Source organism: Ostrinia nubilalis, chromosome 23 (genome assembly GCF_963855985.1).
Source record: "Ostrinia nubilalis chromosome 23, ilOstNubi1.1, whole genome shotgun sequence".
NCBI classification, from domain to species: Eukaryota; Metazoa; Arthropoda; class Insecta; order Lepidoptera; family Crambidae; genus Ostrinia; species Ostrinia nubilalis.
The window spans coordinates 2,570,472-2,591,157 of NC_087110.1; the positions used below are offsets into that span (position 1 = coordinate 2,570,472).

The following is a 20,686-nucleotide window of genomic DNA, read 5'->3' on the forward strand; positions in this document are numbered from 1 at the left end:
GGCTAATCTACCGAATTGTCATCTCAACTTGCAGAGTCAGCATTTTTACGCGAGCCCGATTTTATTGTTATTGGGATAAAAGATCTCAGAAACAAGAAACTTTAAATGTCATATCTCACCAATATTGAATTATAGTGCAGTATAGTTAGGGTAAGGGTTATGGATGTAATAAACAATTGAGTATAGACATAGTGCGAACACGATTCAACGGTTTGACTTTTTCCCAATAAATAAAAAGAATACCAAATAAATATAACTTTATTTTGCGTTTCATCATTATCAATACAAAAACACTATCTATTACCCAGAAATGCATTTCCCATTTGCAGTCGTTTACCATGTCTTACAACATCGAAGCTAGGCCAAGTTGAAGATCCTCATATTCGTACTCTTGTCCAAGTGGTAGGCCGGCCTCTCCCGCCTGTGTCGAACTGAACTGGAAATAAACAATAATAAATAGGTCGCTTAACTTAGTCAGTGCCTGAGGTAGGGAAGCGGTACGGGAGGGGAGACATTGACATATTAGGACGTGACGCCCTACTCGAACAAAAATTGGCACTTTAAACTTTAATAATTTGCAAACAGATCCCTAAATGGAAAAATAGTCTTATGCCCGTTTTCACCATCAATCCCTAATTTTAAAGCGACCTTTATGAAATATGAGGTAATACCTAACAGGAATTTCGTTTTCACCAACACATAAGGGACACCTTAGGCCTTATGGGATCACTTTAAAACAGGAGCCCGATTTTCGGCCGCCTAAGTGGTAGGTGACAGTTATATTGTCATAATCACGCCTATTCGGCAAAATGGAAACTGAATTAAATGATTTTTTGAAGCTTTTTATGCAATTGAGACAGTGGAAACACTTTTTCACTCAAGTTTATTCAGGCGGCCACATAATACATAGAGTGAGACAGGATTACATACGGTATAGATAGTAGGTATTGGTCACTCATAACTTATCTCATAACCAAGCTATATTTCTGGCTTCGTTTGTAGTCCCTAGAGCCCTAACAATACATAATTAGATATAATAAAAATTTGATAGGAAGGAGGACTGCACTAAGGCTTTCTTGGCCTCAGTGGGGGTAAATGAAACACAACGCGGACGGTTGATATCTGGTTTATTACTGTTATGCTATTGCTTTGTATACAAGATTTACACAATTCAATGTGTCCAGTCCAATGTGCCGTCGGTGTACAGTGCCTACGCTGCACGTTGAGGGTTCATGGGCCAGTCGGCTAGCACGTAGGTCGCGGTCGATGCTGACGTGCTCGTACAGTATCCTTGTGGGCAAGTAAAATTATAACCAATTTATCTTTTTCCTTGAGGGAAAAATTTTGCTTCATTTCTTTTTTCCATTGTCGTTTGTACCGTTAAATCGCACAAAACTACACACAGAACTCAACAAAATATCTATCAAAATCAATATGTACATTTTTATTTTCATTTATTGTGGTGCGCAGCTGTCATCTTGACATTTACTTTTTTTAAGGCAAAGAAATTACATTATGCACCCAAACCACAGATTACATAATAGCCCAAATATCTTTTTTGTCTTTAATTATAACTCAAAAATATAAAAAGACATCAGTTTTGGTCAATTATTTCTTAGTTTTACTTTTATTTCATTTGTTTCTGTGAAATACGTAAGATATTCCCAATAAAATATTTTATCGGAAAGTACCGGTTTTAAAACGTCACTAGGCGCACGAAGAAACGCCACCTGACAAAAGAGTCCCTACTTAGGTTTACTATAGCATGGTGAAAACGAACTTAGGTTAGTGGGCAGTTTAGGCGATCGTTTAACCAAAGTGATATTTAGTTAGCAAACGCTTAAGGGATTGATGGTGAAAACGGGCATTAGACACCCTAAGTCATTTTAAAAGACCTTCCCAAAGATACCCCGTACGATGGGATAGAAGATGAATAAAAAACTTTACATGTAGGGCTACCCTAAAAAATTTTTTTTAATAATTTTATTTTACCGTTTTGTCCGCGTGATTAATATACATACCTCCACAAAATTACAGCTCCCTAGTGCCAATAGTTTCCAAGCAAAACCTCGGACAGACAGACATATCGAAACTATAAGGGTACCTTGTCAGGACTACGGAATCCTAAAAAGGAGATCTGGGGGCGTAGTGTGAGTTTACGTCAAATGCATTCGATGTCGACTGTGTAAAACGTGACATTTAAATGTATGAAGGATTGTACAGCGCCCCTAGCGGAAACTTTCAAGAACTAAAATCTTCATAATAATATATTTTATTAACGACTTCGCTAGTGACGACGTTTGATGTAAACTCACACTAAGCCCTCTGAAGTCTCGCTGACATTTGACGTTACAAAAACACCCTCCCGTACCGTTGCTTTACCTCAGGCACTGACTGAGCTAAGACCTTTTTTTTTATTTTAGGTGGTAAAAATGCATTGAGTTGCATACCCGCCGCTGTGGTAAGGCGACGGGTTATGTGGGGCTCTCCCCTCCAGAAGGGAGGGGCCTACCCACTAAAAATCCACCAATCTCCGTCTTATTGAGCAGAGGCAGGAGCCGGTGTAGCTGAGCCTTATCCCGACCTATCCAACCAATGCCCATGTAGTCCGCTTAAGTGTGCAGACTCCGTCTTTACCACATCCTTCTTTTAACTGTGGCGGCTTGCTGATCCGCCACCGACCACTCGGAGATAAATTTACACGCTATGTACATTAACTTACTACTAATTGTATACAAGAATGTACATTTGTGCAAAAATCTATCTACATATTTACAAAAACAGTTGAGACCACCGGAAAGGTGTAAATGGCCTATCCACTGGTACTCTGTAGAACCATAGTGACTTGTTTCGTTACGGTATACGTACATCTTATCCCAATGGAACTTCGCGGCCAAGGTTTCCGAGAGCTGGCCCTCCTTCAGTTGTTTCTTGACCGCTCGTTCAACCAATCGCAATGAAGAGAACATGTTTTGCACCGACGATGGCTGTCGGTTGCGGGACGTTGTCTGAAATGTAAGAAATTAATAAGAATAGGAAAAGAAATATTGCAGAATATAGGGAAACAAATATTGCAGTAGTAAACGCCTACCCGTAAAGTAACGGCAATCACACAACAATGTGAAATTGCTTGTTACATTGCAATAGTTAGCGTACAAATTCAAATTAATTATTTCGTATTATGTGACAAAAGTGATTGAGTCTTCTCACTCCCACTCTCGCTTCTCGTGAATGTTATAGAATAAACATGCAAACATCAGTCCTACCTAACCTGTCTGGGTTTTTACTATAGAAAGCGTTTTACATACATAATTTAGTTAGACCATTGAGGAATCCATTTTTTTAACAATGAACTAAGACGATGTCCGTACCGTTTTATATTACGGTGGCGGCGCCCAACCTAGAGCCGAGTAGAGCTGTGAAGAATGAGTCCGGATAATCGGATATCCGGATAATCGAAGTTCGCATAATCGCGATTCTACTGTAGTTAAATTACAACTATTCTCTTCCTGAGGGATCCTTCCAATCGAACACCTCACTCTCTTTCAGCCTGGCTATGGTATTCTCTAAAGTTTATTTTGAAATATTTTTGTTGTGTGTCGGGAAATACTACTAAAACTATTCTCTTACCATAATTTCAATAGCATCGAACAGCTTGCTCAACTCTTTCTTTTCTCTGTCATTGAGAGTGGGATCCTTCCAATCGAACACCTCACTCTCTTTCAGCTTAGTTTTGATCTTCTCTAGTGTGATTGGTGAACTTTGGTCTGGGATCTCTCCTGATTTGTACGCTGCTTTCACGTCTTCTTCTATGGGACTTTAAAACATAAGAAAATGTTTTAGGACGTATTATAAAACGACTGAATGTATGAAAAGATTCAGGCATGTTCAAGTTGACCAATAATTGACTTTTTCATTAAATACTCCGTCTATTCAAATTATGTTCTACACATAAAAACATTTCGACAGAATGTCTAACTTACCATTGATAGCTAATGTGAATGTTCAATACGACACTGAAACAAAAAGTCAATAATTATCATCTTTTTTTTCTAATACATTTTTTTTATTTGTAAAGCTTTACTACGCTTACATGATCATCAGATGACAACTACATGTCATTTATTTTTACTTGAAAGTTAAATTATGTAGGAACTTAATTTCTTGTCTTAATTTCTTATCCATTGTATTTTTTGTGTATTTTTTGTTCTGTTACATTTTTGGATACACTTGATTATAAGTTGGTTTATTAACATAGTTTTGTCCATCGCGACTAGTCGTTGGGAAAACGATTAGAAACAAAAGAGTGTTTGTAAACAGAGCGTCGTGTTCGCTGCTTAGACCGTAGATGCTAACGATTCCCACGTGATTCGCGCACGTTTTGACGGCACAAGTCATGGCTGTAGCGAGATTTAATGCGGGACTACTCCAAACAACGTAATTCAAAGTTCGGGTGTTTCCATCCCTCTCACATAAAGCGAGATGCTAGCATGAGCGACAGTGACAGATATACCCGAAAGTATGTAACCGGCGTTTTGGAGTAGCCCTTCTGGAATGGAATGGAATTTGACAAGGCAAATTGTCTGAACAAGAGTAGCTATTTATAACTCGGGGTGATATGCTTTGTAATTTATTAATAGTACCCATCATCGCCATCTTTTCGGCCACAGAGTCCACTGCTGAACACATGCCTCCCTTAATTATTTCTATATTGCCCGGTTGGTAAATGGCCGGCATCCACCGTCTTTTTTGCAACTTTCATGTTAATAGTACCCATATTAACCAATTAATTTATAATTTTTTATAGTCACTGAATGATTTGATTTGGATTTGAATATCTGGGCTGAGAAAATCACACTTTATCAACCCTTCTGGCCAGATTGGGGAGTGCCTAATCCTCCATTTGTCTCTGGTAAATTAGAGAGGGTCGTGCTCCCGCAGTGGAGACTAAATGACCTGATCATTTTCCAATTTTCTGCTTACATTATACCGTCGATTGGTTGTTGACATGTCTTTGTAACGCAAGACAATAGTGATGCCATCTAAGGCATTGTGTATGCCATATGATGACCACGACCCCAGACAATGAGCAAGGCGGCTAAATGAGTTTGTTTGTAAACATCTCTTTGTTTTTAGGTACTGCTTTTGTAAGGGGTTACATAACCCGATTACCCGACACAATACGGCTCTAACTTTTAAAGGTTCTGGTTAAAGTTTTCTGATAATAGTATGCCAAACATTTCTTATTACTGAGAACTGATCACCATGATTTCAATTTTAAAACTATGTGGGTAGTTACAATGCAAACTGATTTATCCACGAAATGGCTGAATTTTGATTATCCGATATTATTTCTCTGGCTTTCATCTCTATTTTTTTAGAGTAGATTCATATTTTGTTTAGTTAAATAACTGACCGACCATATTGAACAAAACGAACGAGTTAAAAATCTATTCTTCTATACTAATAAAATGCGAAAGTAACTCTGTATGTCTGTCTTGCTTTCACGCCTAAACCACTGAACCGATTTTGATGAAAGGACATCATCCATTTTGGTCCAAAATCAAAAGTGCCGGCCAAAAAATAAAAGTGCTGTATTCTGATAGAATACGTCCGCCTTAGCATTTATTACTATGGCACCAAAGCTGTAGCACCACTGTGCATCGTAGTATTTGAGCTCTAAAAATATATGAAACGACTGACTTTGATCTCAAATACTACGATGCACAGTGGTGCTACAGCTTTGGTGTCATAGTAACAAATACTAAGGCGGACGTATTCTGTCAGAATACAGCACTTTTTATTTTATTGGCCGACATTTTTGATTTTGAACAAAAAATGTATGAATCGTCGATGAATTTTAGATCTCAAATACTCGACGCACAGTGGTGCTACAGCTTTGGTGCCATAGTAACAAATGCTAAGGCGGACGTATTCTGTCAGAAGACAGCACTTTTTGTTATTGGCCGACACTTTTGATTTTGAACAAAAAATGTATGAATCGTCGATGAATTTTAGATCTCAAATACTCGACGCATAGTGGTGCTACAGCTTTGGTGCCATAGTAACAAATGCTAAGGCGGAAGTATTCTGTCAGAACACAGCACTTTTTTTTTTATTGGCCGACACTTTTGATTTTGAACAAAAAATGTATGAATAATCGATGACTTTTAGATCTCAAATACTCGACGCACAGTGGAGCTACGGCTTTGGTGCCATAGTAAAAAATGCTAAGGCAGACGTATTCTGTCAGAATACAGCACTTTTTTTTGTTGGCCGGCACTTTTGATTTTGGACCAAAAATATATGAAACGTGGATGATGTCCTTTGGCATAGAGATAGTTTGAGTCCTGGGAAAGGACAAAGGATAGTTTTTATCCAGGTTTTTGAAACAGGGACACGGTCGATAAAGTTTTTTAAGCTAGTAATTAGTAAAAGTATTACTTTCCAACTTTCTGTCTATAAATTATACTTACCTACTTGAGTTCGAATTACTTAATCGCTTTATTTACAATCACTTACGAGAACTCATACAGTTCGGTTGCTAAGCACTGTTGCGAATTGATTCGATATAACATTCTCAACGCTAACAAAGCTATACACTGAATTCTTATGTAGTAGCAGTAGAGGCTATTTTGCTACAATAACGTATTATTTGTTGTGTTCTCTCGTTTGATAAATAGTTTTTATTAATTCGATAAAACTAAGTTGACATTACAAATTAACATAATAACTAAAATATTCTTCTGTTATATCAAAACAAAATGTATCGCTTGATTGAGCAACTGACAAAAAGGAATTAATAATTAATTTACCAAACACTCGTTCGATTTTTTTACTTTAACTTTATCCTATTTTTATTTAATTTCAAGTTTCATGATATTTTATCTATTAATCCACTATCAATGTTAACAAAAATTGTAATTTACAATACTTTGTAACAATTTAAATCATAAATACTCACAAGAGGTTAAAAATCAGTATCCTAGCACACATTTTGTCACGCACAACGCGGCTACACGACGGAGCTGGTGTTTGGAGGCGATTGTAAAACTTGTCGCGGTTATATTGCCTGCCATTCAGTAGCGAGGTGTATAGTACGATCTAGATGTCTTGATATTTGATGCGAGAAAAATTTTAATCACTTTCGGAAATGCGCTTGAAAAGTGTTAAAAGTTGTTTTAGTGGCAGATAATTGGTTTGATATTTCTTTATGTTTAGTTTTGAGGCCTTAATAAATTATTTCTTGAATGTAAGGCCGTATTACAAAACAACACTCAAAAATTGATTCAATCTCAGCAATCATACTATGTTCATTTTCTGACGTTTTTCATTCGTTCGTTCGAAGAGTGTTATTATTGAATTAAATATGTACTGTAATTATAAACTTGTAGTTTATCTGTTGCTATTGTAAAATTTTCTTCTATAAAAGCAAGATATATTCATCAAGTATCAACACACCTCAATCCACACTCAGATATCGACATTTACGAGAGCAGCCCATTGTTTGAGCGAATGATAACTTTCGTTTATTATCGACAACATATTCCATACAATATCACGGCTCACACCATTGTATGGCAGTATAATTAAATCATTTTTATTTGCTTAATGTTGCAATCAATGTAATATTTTTAACATAACACAATACAGGCTGGTTCTGCTAAGACCACAAATGAGAGAGATTGATTTTATCGATGGCCATGCGTAAAAATGATTTATGTATATGAAAAGGCTGATGATTAAGGTTGTTTCTATAGCTCAAGTTCAATAACCGTATAAGGCTTTTGTTTGAGTATTAAATATGTTCAAGATATTTTAAGATAAAAGGGCAGACTTTTACCTATTCTTTCTTCTCTTCTCTCTTTCTCTGTCATAACCACATAACTAAAAGAAACCCAAATATGTGATATCCAGGCTTCCCAGTTTCCAGTCGTGTCGTCTCGTTCTATCGCAAATAATCACCATTTTATAAGAGCGAGAAAAAAAACGGTAACGGGGAACTGGAACTGTGGCCGATAGTACATTTAGTGCTCTCATTCCTTAAGGATCAAAACCCAGAATGTAACGTTTTTTCAGAGGGATGGAGTTTACTCGCAGAATATCTATACATATTATGTTATTCTGTATATTCTGAACTTTGATTGTTACTTGTTTGAGTAGTGTAATTGGTGCTACCGTTCTGTTAATAAATACATGTAAATCTCCCTCAGGTATGCTCAGAGAGCAGTGCCAGCGAATCGTCCCTAGAGTCTTCGAGCGGCTACGGCAGCCAGGGTGCCTTCGCGGCGGAGGACCACGCGTTACAGCAAGCGCAGCAAGCTGACGGTGAGTTGGCACTTACGTAGTTGTGATTAGTGCTATTTTGCAATACGTGTATGTATAGTTTTGGCGACTGTAGTCCGATTGAAAGGAAAGAGCCTTCAAATTAGTAGTAAGCGCTGCATTGACGCGACTGTGGTGCAGTAGACACGTTTGTGAAATCGCTTCATTTACCGTGTCGAGGTAAATGAAGCGATTCTATTGGTTTTTTACAAACACATCCCTCGTTACGCATCCTCGCACATCTCTAGGTAAATCAAACGATAGAGACTGTTAAAGACACTTTGGATAGGTATTATGCCCATTAATACAGTTGATACTAAAAGTTGTGATTTCAAAAGTGACATGAATTTGTCGATATCGTAATTATGAGAAGTAAGTGGCGTCGTATTCGTGCCACACTGGTGTCATTGCAGTGCTTCATCGCATCTCTAATTTGAAGGCTCCTTAATTTTTCTCCTTTTTTTAGTCGTAGATTTTAAAAATCCTGAGAAAATGACGCATGAGTGTTGTAATGTAGTAGTTTTTGTTTGTTCGCAATGTTTTTTATTAGCCCTTTTCATTGTTCGCATATGATTGTTACACCAAAGATACCAAAAAGTGACTATTTAGATTAAATTACATTTAAAGGTATTTTGAGGCCTAAAGCCCGGTCTGTGAGCACGTAGAATTTTGTCCAATATCGCCGACCAGACTATAACAGTATGTAATTAAGGGTACCTTTGGTGTAGCAAGCGTTATTTTTGTTTTTCGTTACATTTGTGTTTAATTTCGCTTCGCATGCATTCCGTTTGCCCCGCACAGTCGAGTCCGAAATCGTGACGTTGCGTCGCGACAGTGACGCTTCAGTGGCAGCGGCGAGAGAGAGCTTCTCTATCTCACTCGGCAGCCTCGAGGAAGCAGTGAGATCGCTAGACGAAGCGAGCGAGAGCCCGTCATTTGCCACCATTGGGAAAAAGCCGGCGGTACCGAAGAGGCGGCCCGTGTCAATGACCGGTAAGTCCTGAATCGCGGTGACGAAGTTTTTTTTCTCGTCCGTATATAGGCGTGAGGTCTGCCAGTACTTTGACGAAGCTGTTGAGTGAGACTTCTTGGGTTAACAGCATGGTTCTGTTGATTTCGATGTATCGATTCTTTCGGTCTCATGCCCTAATCAGCATCGTGAGGTGAGTGACAGCTATATCGATAGACAATCGATTAGCAGTAGGGTCTTCCTCAAGGTAAGGGAGAGCTTCTCTATCTCACTCGGCAGCCTCGAGGAAGCAGTGAGATCGCTAGACGAAGCCAGCGAGAGCCCGTCATTTGCCACCATTGGGAAAAAGCCGGCGGTACCGAAGAGGCGGCCCGTGTCGACCGGTGAGTCCAGATCCTGAATCGCGGTGATGAAGTTTTTTTTCCCGTCCGTATATAGGTGTGAGGTCTGCCAGTACTTGAGTGAGACTTCTTAGGTTAACAGCATGGGTCTGTTGATTTCGATGTACCGATTCTATCGGTCTTATGCCGTAATCAACATCGTAAGGTGAGTGGACAGCTATATCGATAAACAATCGATTAGCAGTAGGGTCTTCCTCAAGGTAAAAGAAAGAACTTCTCTATCTCACTCGGCAGCCTCGAGGAAGCAGTGAGATCGCTAGACGAAGCCAGCGAGAGCCCATCATTTGCCACCATTGGGAAAAAGCCGGCGGTACCCAAGAGGCGGCCCGTGTCAATGACCGGTGAGTCCAGATCCTGAATCGCGGTGATGAAGTTTTTTTTCCCGTCCTTATATAGGCGTGAGGTCTGCCAGTACTTTGACGAAGCTGTTGAGTGAGACTTCTTGGGTTAACAGCATGGTTCTGTTGATTTCGATGTATCGATTCTATTGATCTCATGTCCTAGACAGCGTCGTAAGGTGAGTGAACAGCTATATGGATAGATAAATAATATAATCGATTAGCAGTAGGGTCTTCCTCAAGGTAAAAGGAAGAACTTCTCTATCTCACTCGGCAGCCTCGAGGAAGCAGTGAGATCGCTAGACGAAGCGAGCGAGAGCCCGTCGTTTGCTACGATCGGGAAGAAACCGGCGGTGCCTAAGCGGCGGCCTGTGTCAATGACCGGTAAGTCCTGAATCGCGGTGACGAAGTTTTTTCCGCGCCCATATTATAGGCTGCTGCATTCTTCAGTACAAAGACGAAGCAGTTTAGGCTTCTTCAGCTGACAGCATGGTTCCATTGAGTTAGATGTATCGATTCAAGGGATCTCATGCTTGTCAGCATCGTAAGGTAGGTAAGTAACTACGATGGATAGAGATTGATAATTCTCAAAAATCATCGATTCTTTAAGCTGTATTTACATTATCGATAATATAGATAGACAATCATTTGACAGTTAATTAAAGGTAAATCTCTACTGAAGGTAAGATTTTTATATAATTCAATCAATCGGAAATACCCAGTGAATTGTTTATTTGTATACTTTAGTTTGCATGTTGAGTGATAATTGTGGTATTTTTATATCTTGCAAATAGGTATATTTATGTCATTGACGCTTAACCTTCATTTGCCTCTAGTTTTACAAACCAGGAACTTCAATGACGATACCAAAACTATGAAACCACCATTCATAAACCATGGGATATTCCTACTACACGCTTGCAGTAGATAATGTTGTAAACTAAATAAATAAATAAACAGCATGTGAACTTCCCTGTTTATTACATCATTGAGTAAATTATTCTGGTACGATAGAAACTGATACAGTAGGCACTTTTACAACAATGTATAATTAATTAAATTGAATTTGTTTGTGCATTATTTGGTAAATCTATTAAATGTGTAGGGGCTTATTTCACAACATCATAATATTATTAGATTTATTTATCCTTTTCACTCAAAGCAAGATGCCACTATGAGTGACAGTAACAGATATAGAAAGAAACTGTCACTAGGAAGTGATACTTTTATTTCTAAATGAGTCGGAAGGAGGTTCAATAATGTTTTTTTGCAATATGAATTGCAGTAAGTACCTATTTGTTTTTATGAAATCCGTAACAGAAAATATCCATTTAAAGAATGAGTATACTTTATAAGATTCTATTATAACAGCCGTGTCGTCAGAGCCATAATATTTACGCAATGGAGTAGGGAAAAACATAAATTCTTATGGTTTATGTGAGAATGTTTTGTTTATATTCACGGTATTATTATGATGCTTGGGAAAACAATTACGTTCAAGTTCATGATTTCTATTTTCATAAGATCATTGCACCTGTTTCAACTGAATTCCTTTAAAACAATGTGCGTTTATTCTGAGTCACACCCAAACGAACGTTGGGGAAAAAAATCCCATCGAGTCACACCCTTACTCGTTGTATTAATGTATTTTAACCGAATGGTTTCAGCAGAGTAGGATAGGGCCACTTAATCTTGTTCCCATGGCTGTCGTAATAAACGAACATTATAGTATACCTTCCCAACTCGTCTGGCCAGCGTGAGGAGTGTTTGCCAAATCCTCCATTTCTAGTAAATTAGAGGAAAACTCCTTAAAAAACATATTAATACTCATTTATGTTATACAAATAATATGCTTTTAAAAAGCGCTTTTACACGTCCCAGTACTACTTTAACCCTACCACTGCTTCGGGACAATAAATGGCCAGTTCGTTCGTTTCAGCCAAATGACGTCCACTGCTGGACAAAGGCCTCCCCCAAGGTTTTCCATAATGAACGGTCCTGCGCTGCCCGCATCCAGGCTCTTCCAGCGACCTTTACCAGATCGTCGGTCCACTAGTAGGAGGCCTGCCCACGCTACGTCTTCCAGCCCGTGCTGAGAAGCAACGCTAGAAACTCGGTCCCAGAGGATCGTGCTCCTACAGTGGAGACTAACGCCCGTATTCACAAACATTACTATGAGGTCTCACAGTGCGCGTGGATGCACAGGGTGACACACGAATCAATCACAGAGCTAAATTTCACGCTGTGTGTTCGATTTGCTGCTTCACTTAAGCAAGCATCGTTTGTGAATACGGGCGTAAATGAACTGATGATGATAGGGTATGTCTGTTGCAGCGACAGTATGGTCGAGGAGAGGTTCCTCGAGCTCCCTGGGGAAGCCTCCTCCTCCGGTCAGGAGGTCGTCCTCCATATCCAGGCCTCAGAGACCACCGTTCGCTCAGGTACGTGTGAAGAATTCTAATGCTTTATTAGTATGTAGATCCTTTTCAGGATCATAACCGTTAAATAACTTGCCCTACTGCCACTTTGGGACAAAATATTATTATTATCGGCTCATCAAGACATCAAGAAGTCAGTTGCCTTTGTCAGCCTTATTTATTACCTAACGTACCTTTAGTACATTCAACACATGGTTGGAAAATGTAGTGTAAGACCTGTAGCCTTATTCACGTAAGCAAACTTCAACGAAAACAAATCGTTGAATGCGATCCTATCGAGTAATCGTTCCACCGAAATTACCCTTATGAAACGGATTTAGAACTGTTTTTCAATGGGACGACGTAACAAAACGTCAATGACAACAAATCGCTGAGTTGCGATTCTATCGAGTAATCGTTCTATAAAAATGACCCTTGTGAATACGGATATAGAACTGTTCTTCAATGGGACGACTTCTGAACGTCAGCGAGATCTTGATTGTATAGCCTGACTAGGAACATAAAAACCCTCGCCATGTTGCGGAAAACTAATGGTACTAATTTCTTTTAATGGCAACTGAAAACTTCATTGACATGTCACCTCGCATGTCAATAATGAAACTGTCTATTGCTGTCAAAGTGTAAACAAACTTTATTTTAAATGTGTGCAATTGATTTTGTGAATTAAATTGCTAAAAGTTTTTTATAGTCGTGAAAGAAAAGTGGTTCACATGTTCCTGGTCAGGCTATAAATACGTGAATTAGGCCACTGCTCGATAGATCTAAGAAGAAGATGGCAGCGGCTGGATGAAAATTTGAGAGATTTATGGCATTTTACCAGACAACCAAAGTTTTGGTTAGTTTATAGACGCTAGGCGGCGCTGTGTTAAATGCCCAAGGATGTTTAATCACTCTTTCTCCTCTCCAACAGGGCAACAACCAATCGCCTCAGATGTCCACGGACGCGGACAACTTGCCGCCGCCGCCGGCGTTCCTACTTCAGCCGGACAACGAAACTAATTCTGGTAACTTTATAAAGTTATAACTTTAAGAGTAGGCGCACACCGTTGATTTTTCGTCGGCCAATTAGTCCAGTAGAATTAGCTTTTAAATCGGAAATAATTCCTACAAAAGATTTTATTGTTTTAATGGCTTCATTGGTTGCCCATTAAGACTCTCCTAAGTTTTCGACTTCGACGGAGTTGTGCTTAAGTGGTGGGGGCCCCCGAAAGGGGCATTTTTTCGGTTTTCCGGTTATACCGCGTAAAGGACTTACCCTATCAAAAAGTGGTCTTCATGACGGTTGAAGGGCACTTAATCCTGCATTGAATAAGACCAAATTCATATGTTTTGGACAAACCGTTCTCGCGCTAAAGTTCGGCAAAGTAGAAAATATACGTATAATTAATGACCCTCTCCACGTCCAATGGTTTGTTACCCACAGGCTTCCAAGTCTTGAAAAGGGCCACCTCAACCAGTGTAACCCTATCAAGTCTTACGAGCTTGATGCGCCTATCCTTGTTCGTCCCAGCCGTTCCTTAACTGCGGTTGCTGCACCTCTTCCTGGCACTCACCTGAACGACTCTGTGTTACCTACTGTGGCTGCCCCTCTTCCTTGTGTCCTCCTGCATGACTACGTTGCCTAGCCGTATGCCTGGTCTAAGGTTCGACGCCAAAATTCAACAACAACAAGTTCATATTAAAACGCTAAAGAGTTTTTTGTTTGTTTGTTTGAACGCGCTAATCTTAAGAATTACTAGTTTGATTGAAATCATTATTTTTGTGTTGAATAGCTCATACATTGAGGAAGGCTATAGGATATATACAATCACTCTACGACTAATAGAGGCGAAGCAGTAAAGAAAAATGTTGCAAGCACGGGAAATAGTATTTAAACTATTTTCACTCGTACGAAGTTGATTTTGTGGCGTCGAACCTTGGACCAGGTAATGGCTAAGCAATGAAATCGTACAGGAGGGTACAAGGAAGAGGGGCAGCCACATTAGGTAACACAGAGTCGTTCAGGAGAGTGCCAGGAAGAGGTGCAGCAACCGCAGTTAAGGAACGGCTGGGACGAACAAGGATAAGCGAATCAAACTCGTGAGCCTTGTTAGGGTTACACTGGTTAAGGCGACCCTTTACAAGGCTTGGAAGCATGTGGGTAACAAGCCATTGGACGTGGAGAGGGTCATTAATTATACGTATATTTTCTACTTTGCCGAACTTTAGCGCGAGAACGGTTTGTCCAAAACATATGAATTTGGTCTTATTCAATGCAGGATTAAGTGCCCTTTAACCGTCATGAAGACCACTTTTCGATAGGGTAAGTCCTTTACGCGGTATAACCGGAAAACCAAAAAAACGCCCCTTTCGGGGGGGCCCACCACTTAAGCACAACTCCGTCGAAGTCGAAAACTTAGGAGAGTCTTAATGGGCAACCAATGAAGCCATTAAAGCAAAAAAATCTTTTGTAGGAATTATTTCCGATTTAATCAATTTTTGTGTTTAATTCTACTGGCCTAAATAGTTTAGTCGGGCAGTTGATCAGTATGGGCATGTATGGGAGTGCGCACACTACGCCGATTCGATTTGGCCGATTCTTCATACAATTTAAAGTCGGGCACAACTATCGGCTAACTAAAATTCAACGGTATGCGCCTACTCTAATAACTTTCTATTTATCTCTATTCATGTTTGTGCAACCTTTTACTCTCTCATGTTCCACCTTTGGTCCCATAATGAAAACTGTTCTTATACGACTGGAGCCCTTCCTGAAAATAGTGTTTGTAACGAATGAGGGCTTGTTCCCACGGATACATCCCGTTTTTTGCAAGATCACGTTTAGTAGTATATGTGTATATACTACTAAATGTGATCCTGATAATATTTACGTCTACATGAACATCCCGTTTTCAGTGCCCAACCCATTCGAATCACATAATATGTGTATTCACACGACAGTCCAGTTTTGCGGGACACGGCATTACTGGATCTGTCAAAACTGGATTACCAAGGGAACAAGCCCTAAACATGCATAAATAAATATGCACATAGTATTTGTCTCTGGTAAAGAGAAGAGAGTCGTGCTTTTGCATTACACTTATTTTATTACCTGATGATAATGAAATACAGAGCGTATACAACTCGTATACCTTTGACTTCTTATAATAATCTCAGTATTCCGGTACCAGTTCCTCTAAGATTTACAAAAGCAACCAACCTCCACCCATTTTCTTCCAGCTCACCCCGGCATAAACGTGGCCGAAACAGTGAAGCAACTAACCGAACTGAAGCATATGCCGGCCTCTCCCGGCCTGGTCCGTCGCAGTCTGCAAGCCCAGAACTCCCCGCACACGCCCCAAATGCCCCACACCCAAAGCCCCACGCAACCTTCTCTGTCCACCTTCCAGCAAGCCAAGTCGAACTTCTCGTCGAACACCAGTTTGAATAGCACGGGGAATTTGAACCCAATATACGGGCAGACAGGACACCGTATAATGGCATACGTCGAGAATTCGGTGTATGTCAGGAAGAATAGCCTGAATAATTCCAGCTCGGACTTGTTCAGGGAGGCTAATGCAGGTGAGATTTAACCAATAAAATATCTAAAAATATCTTTGGCTGCTAAATCAATAAATAAGCTAAAAGTTATTGTTTTTATATGGTTTTTGTTCCGTTTCCACGTCTAATTTTTGTGGTATAGGTGAATCAAAGCCAAAAACCAGAATACCTGTGCCCGTAACGTGCTCCCGAGTACGTTATGGCCTTATACTGAGCAGAGACCGATTTGGTACAAAAAAATCTTTTTTTTGCTCTTTATGTTGATCTGGATTGTATATTTAAAAAATATTTTTTTCTTTCTTTATTTTAAAAACATAGATTAAATGTCGGTTTAAAACTTTAGGAAGTTAAGATAATCTTTTAATTTATATTCGTTATCGATGCCCCTGACTACACACAAATACACGTAGAAATATGCTAAAACATCAATCTTTATTGCATAGTAACTAACAGATTTCGACATACCCGTTGTAAAAAAACACAATCTTCACTATGGAAATAAACTGTGTTCCGAATATTGGGATACGGTGATGAGCTTGCGACAGAGACTTTCCGTGGCAGATTTAATGAGGGTTTTCGCGAATGAAAAATCCGCCAGATGGCAATACGTAGACGCGAGGTCCGAATGCTGCATGATTGGTTATTTTTGACATGACATTGACAGATATGTCAAAATCCACCAATCCGCAGCAGTCAGACCCCACATCCACGTCCCGCCATCTAGCGGATCTTACATTCGCGAAAACCCTCATTGTGTACCGAATTAAATGGAAAATGGATAATTTTATAGTAAAAATGCAACATAATAGTTTAAAATATTATATGGATACTTTTTCGTTTTGAAAAACATTATAATTATCGTCTATTCCAGCAGGATCGCCGCACGGGTCGAGCCCGTCGACGCCTAGCTACGGCGAAAACAACTCCTTCTCCAGTTTCGGGCCGAGGGTGTCCAACGACTCGCACTACGGACAAACTGGTGAGTTGACTGACGTAGCAAGTTCTTGTGTCATTCATCATCATCATTTTCAGCCATAGGACGTCCACTGCTGAACATAGGCCTCCCCCAATGATTTCCGGCCGGTTGGTGGCGGCCTGCATCCAGCGCCTTCCTGCTACCTTTATGAGGTCGTCGGTCCACTTTGCGGGTGGATGTTCTACGTTGCGCTTTCCGGTACGAGGCCTCCACTCCAGAATCTTGCTGCCGTCAGTTCTGTGTACTATGTGCCTTGTCCATTGCCACTTCAGCTTGATAATCTTGTCATTGTGAGACTTAAACACAACTTTGGTGTAATTTTTTTACGAACTGCTGTAAGCGTCTGACGTCTTAAGGTTATAGTAGACTTAGCAACTCGGAAAGGGATCAACACCGTATCGCCTTTCGCATACTGTCAACTACGAGGCGAGGCGTTTACTTTGTGGTGCGGTATGGAGTTACATACAAAGAATATGGGCCGCCTCGAGTTGACGGTTACGATCCCTTTCCAGGTTGATAAATGTGATACGTCCTTTAATCGTACTGATGGGACTTAATGCTGTCCAAAACATAATTACTGATGTTGCCTTGCCCCGGGACAAATTGGCCTTCACTGGTTGGGTTTTTATAAGCTGTAGATCCTGGCTGCACAGGAGTTGCAGCGGAGGGAACGAGATATGGGAATAGTCCCGCTCTTCTGATCTGTCATGCCCCAATCCGTTTGTCCAGGATGGGGAGTGTAGACCAAATCCTCTATTTACTTCGTACTCCTTCCGTGGAGACCTGTTGTGATTTCTAAACGCATTTACTATATTTTTTGACATCGCATCTGTCACTGTTACTTGTGATTTTCTGTTCCGCTCTTCTCTTGATTTATGGCTATCTGTAGTTTCTGATGTTGTGTGTCTAAATTCAATAAAAGCTCGGTTAATCTTTCATCATTCTTTTATTAATACCATCAAGACCAGATGACGATGATGACCCTTGAATCTCTCGGCGCAGGTTTCAAACTGCAGCAGGAGAAGAAGTACCAAAGCAGCAGCATATACGCCACGCCGCAGCTGGCGCGCCACGACGCGCTGTCGCCGCTAGCGCTGCGGAGGAACATCGCCGCGCGCTCGCACAGCGCCGACCGCCACGCCGAGCGTGAGTATACTGACCGGACGAGTCATCATCATTTCAGCCATAGGACGTCCACTGCTGAACATAGGCCTCCCCCAATGCTTTCCATGTTGATCGATTGGCAGCGGTCTGCGTCCAGCGCTTCCCTGCTACCTTTACGATGTCGTCGGTCCACCTTGTAAGTGGACGTCCCACGCTGCGTTTTCCGGACTGACGAGTACCACACGCGTACCATACGTTCCATATACGACACGACGCGCTGTCGCCGCTAGCGCTGCGCCGGAACATCGCCGCGCGCTCGCACAGCGCCGACCGCCACGCCGAGCGTGAGTATAGTGATCTATCTAGGCCATTGGTTCCCAAACTTATTTGAGACGCGCCCCCTTTTGACCATACAAAAAATTCCGCGCCCCCCCCTCCAGTCAATATTATTTATTGGTCGTATCGAGCAGTCTGGAATGCATTCTCTCAGCGTTCGCAGGTTTTTTATACTTAAATACACAGATGGCCCGCGCCCCCCTTTAAAGGTCTTTGGTCACCCCCCACTTTGGGAACCAATGATCTAGGCTATCATTACCTAATGAATAGCCCACTGATAGCTGGATAGACGCCATCACAAAGGCTACTGAATGCACCATGGTCCAGTGTACTCGCGACGCCTGAAACCGTCTGAAATGGAAGCACATCGCCACGAGAGCTACCCACGGAGATGACAATCTTCCTCAAATTACACCTAAGCTCGGGAACCCGTTTGCCACCCGTCCTCTTTCCATCTTCATAGAATAAATAAATATTCTTAGACATTTTACACTGCGCTTCTAGTCCCAAACTAAGCAAAGCTTGTACTATGGGTACTAGACAACGGATATAAACATACTTAAATACTTTTTTTTTTGTAAATACATACTTATTATACATAGAAAACACCCAGTCCAATACAAACAAATATGTTCATGCACACAAATGTTTGTACTGTGCGGGAATCGAACCCGCTACCTCCGGAATAGTAGTCCGTTTCGAACCACTACACCAAACGGCCGACCTAATGTGCGTAGCGCCACGCCATATGTGAGTCCACCGTACCTACTGCTAACCTTTGTTCAGCTAGTGGCCCTCTGGACTCCAAGGACAATCAGAGCATTATTGCTATTTTTATCCAGGCGCTAACAAAGTCGCTAGTATTGCTTGTGAATTGTATCTCCCATGCTCCATAGGTTAAAATTACTTGTTTTGTTATAGAAGGTGGTCTAATAGCGAGTTTGAGCGCGAAACTAGCGCCACAGTTGTCGCCAAGGACCACCAGGCGGGCCATAACTACCATCACTCAGGCCGACTCGCCGCCGAAAAGCAAAGGTAAGCAAAAAATTATAAAACTGGATTCAGTCTGCGGTCAGGTCAAAGTATCAGTTCCGATTTTTGCCACGTTGGACAACCTTAAACTGTCCCATATAATTATGGCATTTATAGGAGGGCGCTACTATCAATATTGGGTTATAAGTTACGATTTTTAACACTTGACATTTTAGAATCGATCAGCTATAGTTCACATTATAGTTTCTCTCTCGATTGTCGGTTTAGAAATTCGAAAGCTAAATATTTCCTCCTGTTCAAAAATGACCCTTATCCCCCAGGAATAATGCCCACGGCAGTGCAGCCGGCGTTCCTAGACAAGCTATCGGCGACGATTCAACAGCAGAGGCGGCAACTGGACTCAACTCGAGCGAATACAGTACGGGATATGATAAACGCACACGCACAGGTAATGTGAACACTTTGTGAACACTTCGGGTCTAAGTTGCTGGCAATATTGTCAAAGTTGCTGGTAATATTGTCAAAGTTGCTGGCAATATTGTCTAAGTTGCTGGCAATATTGTCAAAGTTGCAGGCAATATTGTCAACGTTGCTGGTAATATTGTTAAAGTTGCTGGTAATATTGTCAACGTTGCTGGCAATATTGTCTGTTGCTGGTAATATTGTCAACGTTGCTGGCAATGTTAACAACGTTGCTGGCAACATTGACAAAGTTGCTGGTAATGTTTTTTAAGTAGCCGATAAAGTTGCCTAAATCGCCGGCAATGTTCTTGAAGTTGCCGATATTGCTCGACACTTGAATATTTTTGGAATGTTACTAAAGTTGCTGGCAATATTGCCCAATATGTGACTGTTACCTAAAGTTGATGGCAATATTACGTAACGTACGTATTATGAAAATAATACATTACTAATATGGTGTTTTTATTATGTTTATTTACTAATTTTATTTATTACTAAAATTTTATACAATAATAATAATATGTGGTTTTAAAAAGTTTGCATAAATGCATAATCATTTCAATAATAACGAATTTAATTAATCAAAGTAAATAAATAAAAAGAATATGTATTGCAAGTAGCTTCTAACAAAGGTGTATTCACACAGAGGTGGCAGATTGAGTCATCCCGAGCAATGACGGTTAGGACGCTAATCAACTCGTCCGCGCAGGTACAATGTTTGACAGATATCACAGGCAAATATCAAAACAACGTGTTTTTGAAGCATTCGTTCCAAAAATCACCAGTTGGCGCCACTGATGATT

The 20,686-nt window shown here is 40.5% G+C and overlaps 2 protein-coding genes across 2 annotated transcripts in view; one reads left to right on the forward strand and one right to left on the reverse strand.

Moving 5' to 3' along the window:
• LOC135083194 (protein MTSS 1-like) overlaps positions 1-18,224 on the forward strand; it is a 249,561-nt gene extending 231,337 nt beyond the window's left edge. Inside the window, exons 14-21 of the mRNA XM_063977928.1 lie at positions 8,214-8,328; positions 9,127-9,318; positions 12,369-12,475; positions 13,383-13,476; positions 15,692-16,033; positions 16,884-16,991; positions 17,991-18,134; positions 18,178-18,224. Coding sequence (XP_063833998.1) covers positions 8,214-8,328; positions 9,127-9,318; positions 12,369-12,475; positions 13,383-13,476; positions 15,692-16,033; positions 16,884-16,991; positions 17,991-18,134; positions 18,178-18,224 — 1,149 coding nt within the window. The remainder of the gene's footprint in view (positions 1-8,213; positions 8,329-9,126; positions 9,319-12,368; positions 12,476-13,382; positions 13,477-15,691; positions 16,034-16,883; positions 16,992-17,990; positions 18,135-18,177) is intronic.
• On the reverse strand, positions 240-7,046 carry LOC135083323 (uncharacterized). The gene is made up of 5 exons (XM_063978058.1): positions 6,965-7,046; positions 3,984-4,016; positions 3,631-3,817; positions 2,869-3,008; positions 240-436 (listed from the first exon to the last, which is right to left on the reverse strand). The coding sequence occupies exons 1-5, from the start codon at positions 6,994-6,996 to the stop codon at positions 358-360; spliced, it is 471 nt and encodes a 156-aa protein (XP_063834128.1). The 5' UTR covers positions 6,997-7,046; the 3' UTR covers positions 240-357.
• Positions 18,225-20,686: the final 2,462 nt, after the last annotated feature.